Source organism: Lepidochelys kempii, chromosome 19, assembly GCF_965140265.1.
Source record: "Lepidochelys kempii isolate rLepKem1 chromosome 19, rLepKem1.hap2, whole genome shotgun sequence".
In the NCBI taxonomy this organism is placed as follows: Eukaryota; Metazoa; Chordata; order Testudines; family Cheloniidae; genus Lepidochelys; species Lepidochelys kempii.
This window is the reverse complement of record NC_133274.1, coordinates 12897302-12915851: the sequence shown is the minus strand read 5'-3', so window position 1 is coordinate 12915851 and position 18550 is coordinate 12897302. Positions and strand designations below refer to the sequence as shown.

Below are 18550 nucleotides of genomic sequence, written 5' to 3'. Positions count from 1 at the left end.
ATAAAAGTCAAGCCCTAAAGAAAAGGGTCTGTAATCCTAGGGGCACTGAGTATTTTGATGCACTGTCTGGCAAGCTGGCCCACTGGCTTACACTGCTTTAGCAGTTTGAAGCCGGCACCAGTCAGAAGTAACTGAAAGCTGTTACCATCTGCTGCTGAGTGGCCTAGGTGATAGGAGTTGGTGGCCCTCGCTCCTAGTGGACAGATGTTCTGTCACCAGCCCACTCCAAACTGCCATTTAATATTATAATGAGGGGTTTCAACAGAGGTCAGCCCCCCGTTGTATTAGGTGCTGATCAAACCCACAGTCCGAGATAGCCGCTGCCCCAAACAAGATGCAATTTAAAGAGCTAAGACAAGCAAAGGGTGGGAGGGGAAACGGAGACTGAAAGTGACTTGGCCAACGTCATGCAGCTGCTCAGTGGCCATGGCAGGAAGAGAACTGGGAAAGAAGAGAAGAAATGCATCCACATATCCTCCTGTCATCACCTGGTTTGGGGGTGAGGATGGGGTTACTTACTTTCATTGATTAGGAAACTGTCCCTACCTTTGACTTTGTCCATCAAAGCTCACAAGCCCCTCTATAGCCCATAGATAGGTGGTATCTTCCAAAAGCTAGCTCGCATTTCAGAATTCAGTGCCATCAAAGATATAAAGAAAAACACTTTGCTTCTCTCATGTGTCTATGCACCTCATTGCACCAATTTTTCATCCAAACCCCTGCAATGGCACAGTAGGAGATTATTCCTAGGGCACCTCTAAAATAGCTGATCTCTGCCCCTGCAGTAATTTGATTCCATGCAGCCCCCGTCCATCATGGGAACCAGGCAAAATCTTTTATTTGGATGGTATTTCTTAAGCCTTACTATCAATTATAAGATGTTCCTTCCCTTTTTAACAAAAATACTTGGCTCTTCTCTCGTATCTTCTAGCTGACGATCCCAACACACTTTACAAACATGAAGTAAACCTCATAACACTCCTGTGAGGCAGGTAAATCTTATTACCCCAGTTTTACATCTGAGGAAACTGAGGCCTAGAAAAGGGAGATGACTTGGCTAAGGTCACACCATAAGTTAGTAAAAAAGCTGTGGGCAGAACCCAGATCACCTGTGCTCTAACCGCCAGACCCGCCTTCCTCCCATGCAGCTGGTGGTATCAAACACTGGTAGATAGACCAGTGCTGGTACTTCAAGCTTTGGCCAGTATTGCGGGTAATTGACTGGTTCATTGCAATTCCACTAGGCCCAAAACTGGAGGTCTTACTCAGTTTTTAATTAGTTTATACTCAGACAAAACTTCCACTAAAGAGAAGTTTGCCAAGGAAAAACTGACTGACTTTTGGGTCCAATGATCTGCTCTCCCAATAGTTTTTGGGATGCTTCCCATTCAGTTGATGTGGATTTTAACCCACTATGCATCCTGAGCAGCTCCAAATCAGTTTGTGTAACTGATGGGATCTGGGATTGGAGTGCACACAAATGAATAACAGGCAAATAGCAACTACACACTGGAGTCTCTAGAAGGTGGGCTCTGAATTCAGCATTAAGCAAGGATGTTGTTGGATGCACAGAAACGGACCAGGACTAAGGGGTAACAAGATGCGGGGGCGGGATCCTGTTTTCAGGGGAAGTGTGCGGGGGACAACTGGGGAGAGGAACAAAGCCAAGAAAGCATTTGGCCTTGGAAAGGACATAAGGAGGTTGCTGGCTGGTACAAATGAGCTGACATTGTTGCCTGAAAACCCAGAGCTTGGAGGAACAGAATTGAGAGCAATCAGAAAAGTCTCAAAGGAAAATTGACCATTGGGAGACTTGGCTTGTCGAGGTAATTGATCTGCTACCTTCCCAGCCAATGTTTAACCCGGGGATCATACCTCTTCAAAGACCCGAGCAGCCATGCTCCAGCCCAGCCAAGTTTCAGATCTTTCCTGGCTTTTTCATTTTTTAATTGGATAGTGCCAAGAAATCCTCCTTCATTTCTTCAGCTCCTTTTTCATTTCCTCTCCAGTGTTCTGCCAGGCAGGAAATGTTTACACTGTCCCAGAGGTGCTGCAACAGCAAAAGTGGTCACCTTGTATTCCCTGCTGAGCTCCCCAGGTCTTACAGTCTACACCAAATTATTTTGCCTGCAGTTTGCCTCATTTACTTGCAGCCTGATCTGAGAGAAGGAGGAGGGAGAAGGCTGATGATTTATTGACTTGTTTCTACAGTTTAGTCTGGAAGCCAAATCTATACATGAAATAAGACATTATTTTTAAAAATGCTATTTGTTCTGTTGTGACAAGCTGATCTGTAAATAAGACATCCTAGTGTCCCTGTGGGTTGTTTTGTTTTGGTTTGGTTTGGTTTGGTTTGGTTTTTTTCCTCCTATATAATTGCTTTTAATTATAAAGAATAAATGAGAACTTTCCCTGAAGAGAATTATGTAAAACACTGAATTAAATTACTATTAGCACTTTTTATTGCACTTGTGTCAAGCATCTATTGTTTTAAATAAGCATCTGATTAACATTTGTATGCAGCATTTCCTACATACAAGCCACACTTGTTAGCAGCAAACCTAGTTTTTCCTTGTTAAGAGCCAAATTCAGTGCGGTACTGAGCACCCTCAGCTCTGGAAGTTATTGATGCTCATTGCCTCTCAGGATCTGGCCCTAGGAAAGTTTTGCTGCTACATGAAATAGATTTAGGAACATGAAAATGGCTTGTGTTGATGTACTTATATTAATGCAAAGAAGTGCATTGATGTTTCATTTATTAAATAAGCCAGGAAATTAATCAATTAAAGATTCCAACAGCAACAATAGCTCATCTGCACTGCAAATCCAAGGCTAATCCTGCAGTCCTCGCTCAGGCAAAACTCCCATTGATTTCAACTAATGTGCATGAATGAGGATGGCAGGATTGGCCTGATTTCAAACGTGCTGAACACAAACAACTTCCACTGACTTTAGTGGGACCTGTGAGTGGTCAGCATGTGCAAAACTGAGGCCATAAAGTAACTCTTCAGAACCCAATCCCACCAAAACTTACTAGTGCTTAGCATCATGAGGTATCCCCCTGAAATCAAGGAAACTGCAGACCTGTCTACGCTAGGAAATTTGCACTAGCATAGCTATGCCAATGTAACTAGATAATTTGAATTAGTGGAGTTTATGCTGATGTGGCAAGGTAATTTACCAAAGTAAATTGCAGGAGTTCAGCATATTTATATTGTGGAGGAGAAGGGGAATTTCCAGTGGTGTAGCAAAACCTTTGCAAATATTCTTAATGTAAACAGTCCCATGATTTTAATGTATTTCTTACAGCCCCGGCTGCTGGAATCATGTTATTGCATGACAATCTCCCAAAAGGCTGAAAAACCAGAAGGGCCAGTAAAGAGAACCCAATATTTATTTATTTTAAAATAATGATTTTTTCTTTAGGTCCGGACTCCTCATTTTTGAACATTTGGGGTTGGTAATACTGGCCGTGCCACATGCAATTGCCAGCACTACACTCAATAGTAGGTAACTGCAGCAATGATCCCCTCCCAGGAAAGTAGGAACAGGGGATGATGGTGCAGTACAGCATTTCAGTTCCTACAGGCTTTTCCTACAGGGGAGAAAAACCAGGAAAGCAGCCCAGAGCAATCCCATTTCGGGAGCTTACGGTGGAGCTGTCAGGCAGGCTCAGAGATTTTTTGCACCAAACAGTGTGTGCTTAACTTACAGTGCCTGGGAGGGCACAGCCTTGCACCCCACTGGGGTTGGGGGCCGCTCTCTTAGGTTTTAGCCCCAGGGAATCTCTGCTTTCTGCCCATCCACACCCTTAGGTGCCCCACAATTCCCAGCCTGGGCCCGGCACCCTAGAGGCAACATCCCCCCTCAGCAGGGTTGGGGGGAAGGCCCCATTTCAGGTCCCCTTGAGAAGGGAGGGGGCCCTGGCAGCATCAAGATCCGAATCACGCAGTGACTTTCAATGGGGTGGGCTAACCTAGGCGAGGGGGAAGGGGCGGGGTCTCCCAGGCAGGGGGCGGGGCTAGCTGGAGTGAGGGGCGGGGCGGGGCGGGGGGTCTCCCGGGCAGGGGCGGGGCTAGCTGGAGCGAGGGGCGGGGCCTCCCGGGCAGGGGGCGGGGCCTCCCGGGCAGGGGGCGGGGCTCCCCGCAGTGACGCGCATTGCAGTGGCCGCCTGGCAGCGCGGGCGTCGCACCGGCTGCAGGATGCGGCTGGCGGAGGGGCTGGGGTTGGTCCGCGGGGCCCGGCCCCTCCTGGGCACCTTCCTGCGGCCCCGGGCAGCTGTGGGGGCGGCGGCGGCCCCGGCCCGGGCCCGGGCCCGCTCCCAGGCGCTGGTCTATGCGCAGCACGGGGAGCCGGCTCGGGTTCTACAGTAAGGGGGGCTCGCGGGGCTGGGGGCTCCTGGGCAGGGCTGGAGGGAGGCGGGCGGGCAGGGAGCGGAGAGGGATCCTGGGCTGGGGGCGGGTCTGGAGGTGGGGGGCGGTTGGGGGGGGTCCTATGCTGGGGGGCAGGGGTATAGCAGGGTCGGAGGAGATGTGCAGGGGGGCAGGTGTAGAGGGGGACTCTCAGGCTGGGGGGCAGGGCTGGAGGAGGTAGTTGGGGGGCAGGGCTGGAGGAGGTAGTTGGGGGGCAGGTAGGGGGAGTCCCAGGCTGGGGGGCAGGGCTGGAGGAGGTAGTTGGGGGGCAGGGCTGGAGGAGGTAGTTGGGGGGCAGGTAGGGGGAGTCCCAGGCTGGGGGGCAGGGGTAGAACAGGGCTGGAGGAGGTAGTTGGGGGGCAGGTAGGGGGAGTCCCAGGCTGGGGGGCAGGTAGGGGGAGTCCCAGGCTGGGGGGCAGGGCTGGAGGAGGTAGTTGGGGGGCAGGTAGGGGGAGTCCCAGGCTGGGGGGCAGGGGTAGAACAGGGCTGGAGGAGGTGTGTGGGGAGGCAGGCGGGTGGGTAGAGGGAGATCCTGGGCTGGGGGGATATTTAGCAGAACGGCTGGTTTGGCCATATGGGCTGGTCTCCTGTGTTTCCCCTGTAGAGTGTGTGTGTGGGGGGGTAATAGCTTATCTAAAGTGACCACTCTCCTTACAATGTGTATGATAATCAAGTTGGGCCATTTCCAGCACAAATCCAGGTTTTCTTCACCCCCCCCCCCCACACACACACAAACCCACTCTCCTGCTGGTAATAGCTTATCTAAACTGACCACTCTCCTTACACTGTGTATTGTGGGGGAGAGAAAACCTGGATTTGTGCTGGAAATGGCCCAACTTGATTATCATACACGTTGTAAGGAGAGTGATCACTTTAGATAAGCTATTACCAGCAGGAGAGTGGGGTGGGGGAGGTATTTTTTCATGCTTTGTGTGTATAAAAAGATCTTCTACACTTTCCACAGTATGCATCCGATGAAGTGAGCTGTAGCTCACGAAAGCTTATGCTCAAATAAATTGGTTAATCTCTAAGGTGCCACAAGTCCTCCTTTTCTTTAGACATAGTGTGTGGACTCCCAGGGGTCTGCAGAACACAGTTAAAAATCACTGGGCTATACGAATGAAACAGACCATACACAAAGTGCTGCCAAATGCCTGAAGTAAACAAATTGGAGAAAAAAAGAGAGAAATCTTTACTTGCTTTCCATTGCCATGATTTTAGGTGGTGTGTGTTAATGCAACGTTTTTAGGCGGATGTAATTTTTTCAGGGTGATTGCAAAACAGGGTGACACTTTTTTAGAGACACAATCATTGCATTGTCAATATTTGTGTAAGTCTCACAAGGCACTGGTGGCTCATCTGATTCATTTTAAAAACTCCTAGACCTTTCACACTTGGCTGGGGAATCCTTATTTCCCACAGTTAAGCATTTGATGGAGTTGGATGATGTGTAGCTGAAGTTATGGATTGGGTATTAATTCTTGTCATATCTTTAGCTGAGTGAGGCTAGTAATATATTACTGAGTCAGCTGGAAATATAAACTAAAAACGTACTTGTAGTATAAGCCAACTGCCAAATCATATAATTGATTTTCAGTGGGAGTTTATTCCGCCCTCTGAGAGTCCCACTTTTTAATAAAAACAACAAGGAGTCCCGTGGCACCTTAAAGACTAACAGATTTATTTGGGCATAAGCTTTCGTGGGTAAAAGTCCCACTTCTTCAGATGGATCTGAAGAAGTGGGGCATTTTACCCCCGAAAGCTTATGCCCAAATAAATCTGATCTGAAGAAGTGGGGCTTTTTACCCACGAAAGCTTATGCCCAAATAAATCTGTTAGTCTTTAGGGTGCCACTGGACTCCTTATTGTTTTTGTGGATACAGACCAACATGGCTACCCCTCTGATACTTGGCACCACTTTTTAATGTAATATTTTGGTCTCTAGCAAGAGTTATAACTCCATTTGAAGATGTTGGTATTTGTGCTGGTTTTAGTTTGATTTTATTATTGGTGATTTTGAACAGCATGTGCATACTGGCAACTGTACAGCTTTTTAAATTACGACTTTGTTTTTTCTCTATATTTCTGTGGGGAATTCAAAATGTGGGGAGTGCGAAGGAATCAGCATTACTACGTCTAGCTATGTATTATCTCCAGTCCACAAACTGAGCACTTGCCCCAGTGAAAGAGAGCGCAGACTCTGTGTCCCAGTTGTACTTCATAACAGTCCATGGCTGTACACATACAAACCAGTTGTCATACGATTACAGATGGACAAGTTAGCCAATGAATGGTGCCAATAGCCAGTGGGGGGAACTGAGACCCTGAAGCAGGTCCAACATATTCCATCCAGTAGAGAGCAGTTATATCCTGTATTTTAATCTTACTGCTCCTTCTCACCTAATGTGAACATACGACTCAATCTATCACGGTGGATGGTATGCATGTTTGATTCAGTTTTTGGCTGACACATACATCTTAATGAGTGGTCCTGTCTCCACTTCAAATGGGAGAGGGAAGCAGTTTAAAAAACATATCTTTTCAAGGTTTTTATCTGATCTTTATGACTCTCCCCCACCCCACACACTGCCCCCTGGTTCCCAGCAATGTCCTCTCCAGTAGCCTCTGTTGAAGGTCCCAGACTCCCAACAGCAATGGAAAAGGAGAAGGGAGAAGGTGCTTGGACATCATCCCCCACCTCCAAAATGACTGATGCTGTGAACACATGGAATGAATGCAGGGGTGCAGTTGATGTAAGGGCTTGTCTACTCTACAAATGCTTTGGCTGGCGTAGCTATGCTGGCAACGCCCGCTAATAGAGATGCAGCTTACGCTGACTTAAGGAGTTCTCTTGCCAGCATAGTTAAATCACCTCCGCAAACAACATAAGCTATGACGGCAAAAGGGCTCCTTTGCTAGGATAACTGTATGTACACTAGGGCTTTTGCCAGTATCACTTTGTTGGTTTGGGGGTAGAGAGGATCTTTTCTTTCCGCATTCCTAGCTGACATACCTTTGCTGTCAAAACTTTGTAGTGTAGTGTAGACCAGGCTTATACTTTTTAACCCTACTGAGGCTTTAAATGTTGGAATTAGGCTCTTGAGCATCAAGATTTTAATAGGCTTCCTTAAAACGTTTTATATTCTTTTTGTTGAAAGGGGAATGTTGAACACTTTAAACATGACAAGATGTTTGGATGCGCCCCTCTCCTATGACTATGGAGGAGCAGGATCAATGGCCTATGCAAGGGGTGGACAATTGGGTGTATTGTGTATAAGCTGTTTTGCTGAGAATGTACATATTACTGGGGGCACAATTTACACCAGCCCATAACCAAACTACACCCATCTACACACTGCTATCTGGACTTTGGTGCACAAATGGATCTGTGAATCTTATTGCTGTGAATAATCAAACCAGGCCATACTGCCTGATTCCATACCAAGTGGTTATGCTGGTTTGAACAATATCTCATTTCTCTGTGAACATTCAATGGATATTCAATGATATGGATAAAAGCACACAAAAACACGCAAAGGGGCGGCTTGTTGCAACTGCCAGCAACTGGACGCACAAGATCTTGACCCTGTCGAAGGAGAAGAGGCAGTGTTTTGGTGGTGGCTCAGATGTTGGACCTTACTGCAGTGGTCAGGACTCGGTGTTGCTGTGGATTTTGTATTGCTAACTGTATTTGTGTTACGTTGCATATGGAGATAACCTATAAGTAATGTAGGTTTCAGAGTAGCAGCTGTGTTAGTTTGTATTCGCAAAAAGAAAAAGAGTACTTGTGGCACCTTAGAGACTAACAAGTTTATTTGAGCATAAGCTTTCGTGAGCTACAGCTCACTTCATTGGTATGCATTCGATGAAGTGAGCTGTAGCTCACAAAAGCTTATGCTCAAATAAATTTGTTAGTCTTTAAGGTGCCACAAGTACCCCTTTTCTTTTTATAAGTAATGTAGTAAGCCCTCCCCACCCTGCAGTGTACTAGACAACCTGGACCCAACCTTCTCAGGCCCACTGTAATGGGAAGTCTGGAACACTAATTGGAATAGGTGTGGTATGCCTGTACGAGAGAAGGTGCAGGGCACTATACTACACAAGGGGCAGTGGGACAAATGGAATATCGACACCTTCCACCTTGGTGCTTGGTCCTATCCGGAAAAGTGTCGCCATATGTCCTGTGCTTTTCCAGGGATACCTGGGCAGGAGGAGCCCAAAAGAAAAAAAAAGGGGTGGAGTGTTAGGATATAGATATTCAGGCCTGCCTGTAAAGGCCTCTACTCTAATTTAGGTGTATTCTTATCACTTAGCTAGTTATAGAGGTATAAAAGAAAGAAAGAACCAAAAATCACTGTCTGCCAGCGTAAGGGCCTTCTCTTACTGTGACCGTCTGCGGCCCTGTGCTTAGGCTAAGCAGCAGAGGCAGCCATAAGCTGGGAAGCGAACGGTCATAGAATCATAGAATATCAGGGTTGGAAGGGACCTCAGGAGGTCATCTAGTCCAACCCCCTGCTCAAAAGCAGGACCCATCCCCCATTAAATCATCCCAGCCAGGGCGTTGTCAAGCCTGACCTTAAAAACTTCTAAGGAAGGAGATTCCACCACCTCCCTAGGCAATGCATTCCAGTGTTTCACCACCCTCCAAGTGAAAAAGTTTTTCCTAATATCCAACCTAAACCTCCCCCACTGCAACTTGAGACCATTACTCCTTGTCCTGTCCTCTTCCACCACTGAGAATAGTTTAGAACCATCCTCTCTGGAACCACCTCTCAGGTAGTTGAAAGCAGCTATCAAATCCCCCCTCATTCTTCTCTTCCGCAGACTAAACAATCCCAGTTCCCTCAGCCTCTCCTCATAAGTCATGTGTTCCAGACCCCTAATCATTTTTGTTGCCCTTCGCTGGACTCTCTCCAATTTATCCACATCCTTCTTGAAGTGTGGGGCCTAAAACTGGACACAGTACTCCAGATGAGGCCTCACCAATGTCGAATAGAGGGGGATGATCACGTCCCTCGATCTGCTCACTATGGCCCTACTTATACATCCCAAAATGCCATTGGCCTTCTTGGCAACAAGGGCACACTGCTGACTCATATCCAGCTTCTCGTCCACTGTCACCCCTAGGTCCTTTTCCGCAGAACTGCTGCCTAACCATTCGGTCCCTAGTCTGTAGCTGTGCATTGGGTTCTTCCGTCCTAAGTGCAGGACCTTGCACTTATCCTTATTGAACCTCATCAGATTTCTTTTGGCCCAATCCTCCAATTTGTCTAGGTCCCTCTGTATCCTATCCCTGCCCTCTACCACTCCTCCCAGTTTAGTAGTCACATCCTCGCATTCCAAACTAGTCACATTGAAGTAAGGTGCTATTGGGCTGTTAGGAATACAATCCTGTCCTGATAATACCCATCGCCTCCAGAGAAAGGGAAGTGCCTAGAAGATGTAAAAGGAAACTTAGTTTGATAGCATCCTGTCTGGCAAGAACCCACTTATCAATAGCTGGGATGTGAAATCCTCATTTCTGTGTTGTTCTATCATTGTAGTCTCCATTTCCCTATTGTTTGCCAGTATAATCTCTGTCTGGTTCTGTGATTGTTTCTGTCTGCTGTATAATTAATTTTGCTGGATGTAAACTAATTAAGGTGGTGGGACAGGATGATCACTCTGTCTCTCTCTTGCGGGGAGGGATAGCTCAGTGGTTTGAGCATTGGCCTGCTAAACCCAGGGTTGTGAGTTCAATCCTTGAGGGGGCCATTTAGGGAACTGGGGCAAAAATTGGGGATTGGTCCTGCTTTGAGCATGGGGTTGGACTAGATGACCTCCTGAGGTCCCTTCCAACCCTGATATTCTATGATTCTATGATATAATTGGTTAAATAATCATGTTACAATATGTTAGGATTGGTTAGTTAAATTTCAGGAAAATGATTGGTTAAAGTATAGCTAAGCAGAACTCAAGTTTTACTATATAGTCTGCAGTCAATCAGGAATTAAAGACGGCGGGGGAAATGGGAACAGGGAATGGGGGTGGGGAAATTGGAAATATGTTTTGCTAAGGGGGGGAATGGGAACAGGGACACAGGTAAGGCTCTGTGGTGTCAGAGCTGGGAAGGGGGACACTAAGGAAGGAAACTGGAATCATGCTTGCTGGAAGTTCACCCCAATAAACATCAAATTGTTTGCACCTTTGGACTTTGGGTATTGTTGCTCTCTGTTCATGCAAGAAGGACCAGGGAAGTAAGTGGGTGAAGGAATAAGCCCCCTAACAGGCTTCCTTAAAACACTTTATATTCTTTTTGTTGAAGGGGGAATGTTGAACACTTTAAACATGACAACAGCGACCAGGTCTATCAAAACATTGCAGATCACATCCTCTCTTTGTGCAAGTCGAGTATCTGGGCAGTTCTGGCCCCTGAGTGTAAGACCGGTGATGCCATGGGAGGCTGAATCTCCCACTGACAGACCGTAAATCACATTATTTAGCTAAAAAGTTTTTTGTTTTTTGGGGGGGTTCCATCCAAGACTAGCTGACTACTAAAATCTTTCAAGTACCTAGACAGGAACAGTTTGTGTTAAGTAGATGTGACACTAAGTCTGCTTTGTCAGATATAACACCAGTAGGTGTGATGATTCTGAACTCTCTTCCCCAAGGAGTAAAAGGAAGATAATCAAACTTTCATTTATAAGAAACTTTAAGCCATGATAACTTTAAGCTAGTATTAAAAAGATGTCGTCAAACCAGCTGCTGTATTTTCAAACCAAAACTCCTTTGTCCATAGAGAAATAAATAATCTTTTAAGTGAGAACTTGTTGCTTATTTGTAATACAGGCTTTTGCTTCGAAAACTGCAAACTAGAGATTATGTTTTGAGGAGAGAGGGTTAAACTTGGATGTATGGTAAAATCTACTAAAATGTGGCCTTCAGAAGGGAAGAAATCTTTAGATTGAAAGCAAGTCCTTATCACTTAGTCACATTTTACAAAGAAAGGGCACTTTTCTCTGGTATCTTCGAGTTCGGGGATTGACTCTCTTTTTCTTTTTCTTTTCCCCCTTCTACTTAAATGTATGAAAGTGCTTCACATTCTTCTTGATCGGGGCTTTGCTGAGCGGCTTCAGCTCTCACTGAAGTCAATGGCAGTTGCAGGTGTCTAGCATGCCCTAAATGCCTTGAAGCTGTGATCCTTGAGAATTCTGGGTCCACTCTTGTGCTCTTTACTTGAGCCTGGCCAGAGTAAGGAGTGGGCTCATAATTTGTTCCTTCTGAGTGGTGTTGGAGAAAACATCCTAGCTTTGTGCGCTTGTACCTATATCCCTAGATGACCCAGCAGGTGTGTGTTCTGGGTTCATATAGGTACGTATTCAAGGGTTTTCTGTGCGGCTGGTAAGGGATTTGAGCTAGAACATGTTTCACACCCGCTGGGTAAACGTACCCTTAGACAAAGAGAGGAAAGAAGAAGATGTACGATAGCTATCTAACAAATGTCCTAAAGCTCTTTCCCTCTTTCTTGCATAAGAGTAAATCTTGCCTAATGATGATCTGGCTCTCCGTTTCTCAGAATCCTGTCCTGCTTTCTGCAAGTGGCAGTGCCGCTACCATATGCAACTTCCTCCTGAAACCAAAGCAAGTGCAATGTTATCAGTAAAACATGGGACCCACATCTCCTAGATTAAGCAATGGATTTCTTACACCATTTCCTGATTAGTTAAGCCTAGTGACCATTATTCAGCTAGATGTCATAATAATGCCAGAGCTGGGTGATTATAGCAGTGCTCTCTTAGTACTGTTGTAATTATCGTCTGACAGCATTTCCATTATAAACCCATTTTTTCAAGGGAGTTATAAATTAATTGTAAAATCTTGTTCCAGACTGAATTTTAGATTAAGGGCTCACATAGGATTACTTCTCTACTGGCTTCTAATGGGATTCCCTGTATATCTAGGACTAATGTGTAATAAGTTTAGCTAGTACGTCTATATCCCAAAATGGCTGCACTGTATTGTGGGAGGGGCAACACCCACAATCCTCTACTTCTGGCACTGGCAACTGATTTCTAGATTCTGATTTCCCAGCTTTCCCCAAACCCAGTGATGCAAATAAACGTGTGCGGCTTAACTGTGGACATGCTAACCTGGTTTAGCACACAGGTGTGTCAGGCCTTGTTAGTTATAAACGTGTCAGAATCTGGTTAGATGGCATGATTCTAGCTGTGGCGTAGGTTTGTTTTGAGATGCCAGCCACTGATTTAAAAGGAAATGTGATTTGAGGTTAAATCATATGATTGAATCAATTGTGATCTTTTCCGTTATCTCCCATAGCCTTGTTATGTAAACTCTGGCAAAACACTTAACCTCTAAGAGCTTTCCCACTTGAAAATGGGATATAGTTGTCTATCTTCCAGGGATGATGTGAAGCTTAATATTTAATGGTGCTTTGAAATCCTCAGAAGGAAGCTGCTATGGTGGATGTTTCCAGCTTATCTAACAAACTGGAAGGATGTGTATCATGTCCCACCTACTTTTGTAGTTGTCATATTTTCTCTTACATAGCAATATAATGGCCTTTGACTTTTATGCAGACCTTTCATCTATAATGTGGGTCAGAGCCCAAGGAAACTTCAAAGAAATTCAATAGTCAAAATATTCCACTTTAAAAAGCAGCAAGGGTGCATATGCAGCAAATGTATTTTCAAAAACTTTATTTTTCCTGTTGAGAAAATGTTACCTTTAGCATAAACAGTTACAAAATAGCCACATAAAAGTAAACTGCTGCTCTTTGCCATGAACGCCTCCTCCAGTGCCCCATCTAAAGTACATGTCCCTGTGTAAGCATCAGATCTGATCCTGAATTCTTTGCAGTCTCAGGACTTCCATTGGCTTCAGTGGGAGTTTTGCTCAAGGAAAGCTGGAACAGAAGTCCCTTTTTAAAAGACTGTTGTTTCATTATCTCCGTCAAATGAGGGAAAGGAGTAGAACTGAAGCGGCAATGAGGGGAAAAGATACAAACTGAAACATTTGACATTTAGCAAGGCAGGTAAAATAAACTATGTGAAAACTGTATGGTGCACATAACAGCCATCCACAGCCTCCCACAAGGGTGATAGATGCAGTGTACCAATTAACTCCAAACAGATCTGTAATTCCCAGCAGAGCCAAGCAATAAAACCACTCTGAGTGGAGCACAGATGCTATGCAGGACTCCTGCTACCTTTATCCAGACCGACTTTGATATATGTACTTATTGTGCATGCATACATTCCCATTGACACTAATGGCTGTAAATGAGCCATTGTGTGTGTCCATGATCTGTTGATTTAAATCACTGGGATCTTACAGCTTTGAATGGAGTCACTATAGCTTCAACGGAAGAGCCTTAACAATTCTGTTGAAACGGCATCATGTCAAACGTAATTCCAATAATTCTGGTCTGCGTTCGCACCAGCAGCTGCCTGGGCTTTCTTTGTATAGAAGTGAAACATACAAAGAATCTGTTAATATTAAGACTAAAGCCACCTTGTCTACAGAAATTTGCCACCGTTTCCCCTCTGTAGACAAAGTTTTAAGGTTTCAGAGTAACAGCCATGTTAGTCTGTCTTTGCAAAAAGAAAAGGAGGATTTGTGGCACTTTAGAGACTAACCAATTTATTTGAGCATGAGCTTTCGTGAGCTATGAAGTGAGCTGTAGCTCACGAAAGCTCATGCTCAAATAAATTGGTTAGTCTCTAAGGTGCCACAAGTCCTCCTTTTCTTTTTGCAAAGTTTTAAGGGTCTGACTGAACCCACAAGAGCCAGGAAATTCAAAGCTGTCCCCTCTGCCTGCGGCGGCTGTTGTGTGTTGCAGAATTGTATCCCTTCAGTAAATGTTTTAATCTGTGAATTAACTTAATCCTTGTGACACTGTGCGGATAATGGCCTTGGGGACTGAATGATCTGCATGGTTTCCCCATGTCAGTTCTCTTCATTCCTGACCCACATAACTACCTGCAGTTCCAGCCCTAGGCATCCCTATATCTCCCTTAACTCTGCCTATGTAACTCTCTTCCTGTTGACCTTAGTTGAACTTAGGTTTTGCACAGTTCTGACTTGAGATAGTGTGGTTCGGTGAAACTAGCCTTGTGCTGGATGCCAGGAGCTCCTGTGTTCTAAAATCCTGGAGTTACCACCAGCTTAACATCTATGCCTCAATTTTCCCGTCTGCAAAATGGGGATAAGTTCCCTCAGTGGGGCGCTGTGAGAATGTATTAGTTACTGTTGTTGTGTTGAACACAGTACTATGCAGTTGCTAAATATTCTTGCCTTGGGAACATTTAAATTTCCTGCTAATCTTTGCATGGTTATGTCTGATACCCTCTGAAAGATTTAAAATGCATGTCCATCTTCAAGTGAATCCTTGAGCCTGCACACCCTTCAGGTTACAAACAAGGCTTGAGCCAAGGGAGAGGGGAGAGTGCAGAAAAGTCAGAAGAATTAGTCTGTTGGACTTATTTCCTGGGGATCCTACCTCAAGGATTTGAGTTTGCTTTGAGAATCCCAGCCCTTCCCTTTTTTGACCAAGATCGATTCTAGGCCTGGGCCACTCTGGAGGAGCCAATGGTCCATGACAGAATTGGGCCACAGTCATCCCTGGTTGAACAAGCTGGTTACACTTTAGGAGGAATTGACCCAGTGTATGGTGGCTTTGGAACGTGGACAAATGACTTTGAAGGCAAAGGGCAACAGGGCAACAGGCTTAAGTCCTGTTGATTCAGGGCCTACAAACATTGGTTTAAACTCTTGTTTCATTTATGACCCAGTCAGAATATGAGCCCAGGTCTCGACAGATGCATTAATGCAGTAGCTCTCAACCTTTCCAGACTATTGTACCTCTTTCAAGAGACTGATTTCTCTTGCGTACCCCCAAGTTATGACTCACTTAAAAACTACTTGCTTACAAAATTAGACATAAAAATACAAAAGTGTCACAGCCTCACTATTACTGAACAATTGCTTCCTTTCTCTTTTTTTTTTACCATATAATTATAAAATAAATCAACTGGTATATAAATATTGTACTTACATTTCAGTGTTTGCTATGTAGAGCAGTATAAACAAGTCACTGTATTAAATTTTAGCTTGTACTGACTTAACTGGTGCTTTTTATGTAGCCTGTTGTAAAACTAGGCAAATATCTTCCTGAGTTAATGTACCCCCTTGAAGACCTCTGTGTACCTGCAGGGTACACATACCCCTGGTTGAGAACCACTGCACTGTTTCATTGTCAGCCCCCTTAAAATCTTCGTGCAGCTTTCAGAGTAGCAGCCGTGTTAGTCTGTATCCGCAAAAAGAAAAGGAGGACTTGTGGCACCTTAGAGACTAACCAATTTATTTGAGCATGAGCTTTCCTGAGCTACAGCTACATCGGATGTATGCAGTGGAAAATACAGCGGGGAGATTTTGTATACACAGAGAACATGAAACAATGGGTGTTACTCTACAGACTGTAACCAGAGTGATCAGGTAAGGTGAGCTATTACCAGCAGGAGAGCGGGGTGGGGGGGGGGGGGGGAGAGGGGGAAATCTTTTGTAGTGATAATCAAGGTGGGCCATTTCCAGCAGTTGACAAGAACGTCTGAGGAACAGTGGGGGAGGGGGGCAATAAACATGGGGAAATAGTTTTACTTTGTGTAATGACCCATCCACTCCCAGTCTTTATTCAAGCCTAAGTTAATTGTATCCAGTTTGCAAATTAATTCCAATTCAGCAGTCTCTCGTTGGAGTCTGTTTTTGAAGTTTTTTTGTTGAAGAATTGCCACTTTTAGGTCTGTAATCGAGTGACCAAAGAGATTGAAGTGTTCGCCGACTGGTTTTTGAATGTTATAATTCTTGACGTCTGATTTGTGTCCATTTATTCTTTTACATAGAGACTGTCCAGTTTGGCCAACGTACATGGCAGAGGGGCATTGCTGGCACATGATGGCATTTATCACATTGGTAGATGTGCAGGTGAACGAGCCCCTGCTAGTGTGGCTGATGTGATTAGGCCCTATGATGGTGTCCCCTGAATAGATATGTGGACGTAGTTGGCAACGGCTTTGTTGCAAGGATAGGTTCCTAGGCTCTCCTGCTGGTAATAGCTCACCTTCCCTGATCACTCTGGTTACAGCATGTATGGTAACACCCATTGTTTCATGTTCGCTGTGTATATAAAATCTCTCCACTGTATTTTCCACTGCATGCATCTGATGAAGTGAGCTGTAGCTCACGAAAACTTATGCTCAAATAAATGTGTTAGTCTCTACGGTGTCACATCAAGGATCTACAACCTATCCTGAAGGACGACCCATCACTCTCTCAGATCTTGGGAGACAGGCCAGCCCTTGCTTACAGACAGCCCCCCAACCTGAAGCAAATACTCACCAGCAACCACACAACAGAACCACTAACCCAGGAGAGAGCAGCCATGCAGCTTAAAGGGGGAAAAAAACTTTGCCAGCACAGGACGAGCTGTGAAGAGAATTCAATGTTCACCCAGATAGTTTTAGAAAATGCCCTGATTTTTAAAACCTTTGCTGGGTTTGCTCCAGTTGACCCATCTGCAGTAATCTAGCACTGGGCTTCTGTGTCTCCTTCCATTATCTCACTACTGTTGGTGCAAGAGCTGCCTTTCTGTGTGTATCTAACTTGGCTTGCATCTAATCTGAAAGCATCTTTTTACACCTTGCCAATACCTCTGTATGGTGTGTGGCTCTGTAAAGCCAGTAAGTCCCCCTTTATAGTTATGTGGCTGCAGAATCCAAGGCTTTGTCTACATGGGAAAGTTGTATCATTTATACCAGTATAACACCCACCACCATGTGAACACTTTGTCCAGTATAAGAGTGGCTTTTTTTTGTTTTTGGTTTAACTTAAACCCCTTTCCAAGCAACATAATCTAAAATGCAAAAACATACTCGTACTCCAGTATGAGTGTCCACACAGGCAGTTATACAGGTATAATTATATTGGTTTAAATTCACACCTTAGTTTATACTGAAAACCTCTGCCCCATGCAGAAAAGTCCTAAACTTTCCTTTTAAAAAAAATGCCCATCAGTGCAAATGACTTTTCAGGCTCTTTCCTGACAATATCTCTGAGAGGTATGAACCACTCCAGTCATGTCGTGGGGGTATGAACACAGCCGCTGCTCATTCTAAGGAGAAACAAACCAATGTGCTTGTTATTGGCTGTACTAGCAGATACTGGGGTGAACTGGTGGATCAGGAATTCAAGTCTTTCCTTCCAAAAGGGAAGGAAAGCGGAGCTCTGCTGATTAGCCTGGGGAGCACTGTAGGCTTGGGGAAGGCAGTACTGCATAACTGGGGACTCCTTACTGCATAATGTAAGTCTAACATGCCATGCAAGCCATGGAGGGGTGGGATGGGATGGGATGGCCTTTGTTCTAGGATATACTTTGTGCCTAGAACACTTGTTGTACAAAATTCAGTAGTATTAACATTTGTATGTTTCTTTGTTTAGACTAAAGGATCTAGAACGAGCTGAGCTAGGCCATTCTGGGGTTCACGTGAAGATGCTGGCAGCCCCTATAAATCCAGCAGACATCAACATGATCCAAGGTAATCTCGGTTTCTCTGGCTGAATTGACTTTTTGCTTACAAACAGCTTCTTTTTCCTTCCATTTCTGAAATGTGTGTGGAATACCTATTGATTAGCCACATGATGTCAGATGAATAATTACAAAAACCGACTATCAAAACTTTAATGAGTCCCCTAGGGAATTTGTATACAGGAGTTAGGGCTGGATTCCAGAGCGGCAGGGGTGTAGAACCAGGCCTTAGCGAACAGAAGTTGAGAGAACAGTTTGGTGTGATAATTCTCCTCCTCTTACAGGGACTTATGCCCTCCTCCCTGACTTGCCTGCAGTAGGAGGGAATGAAGGCGTTGGACAAGTGGTGGAAGTTGGCAGTCATGTGACTTCTGTGAAGCCTGGGGATTGGGTTATCCCAGCAGATGCAGAACTTGGTGAGGTTTTTACATAAATCCTCATAAATAGTGATAGCTCTGTTGACTTCATGGAGCTAGGGCAGTACATTCCAGCGGAGGATCTGCCCATCGGCCTTTCTCTGGTGTCGCCCATCTACAGATCTCAAAGCATTTCACAAATG

The 18550-nt window shown here is 45.0% G+C and overlaps 1 protein-coding gene across 3 annotated transcripts in view; it reads left to right on the top strand.

Annotated features, from left to right (window-relative positions):
* Window positions 1-4158: 4158 nt before the first annotated feature.
* The window catches only part of MECR (mitochondrial trans-2-enoyl-CoA reductase), a 32853-nt gene continuing 18461 nt past the window's right edge, over window positions 4159-18550 (top strand). Inside the window, exons 1-3 of one of the 3 annotated variants that reach the window (XM_073317446.1) lie at window positions 4159-4369; window positions 17904-18001; window positions 18276-18407. In XM_073317446.1, the coding sequence (XP_073173547.1) occupies window positions 4203-4369; window positions 17904-18001; window positions 18276-18407 (397 nt within the window). In that variant the 5' untranslated portion in view covers window positions 4159-4202. The remainder of the gene's footprint in view (window positions 4370-17903; window positions 18002-18275; window positions 18408-18550) is intronic. The other 2 variants (XM_073317444.1, XM_073317445.1) reach the window with 2 other exon arrangements.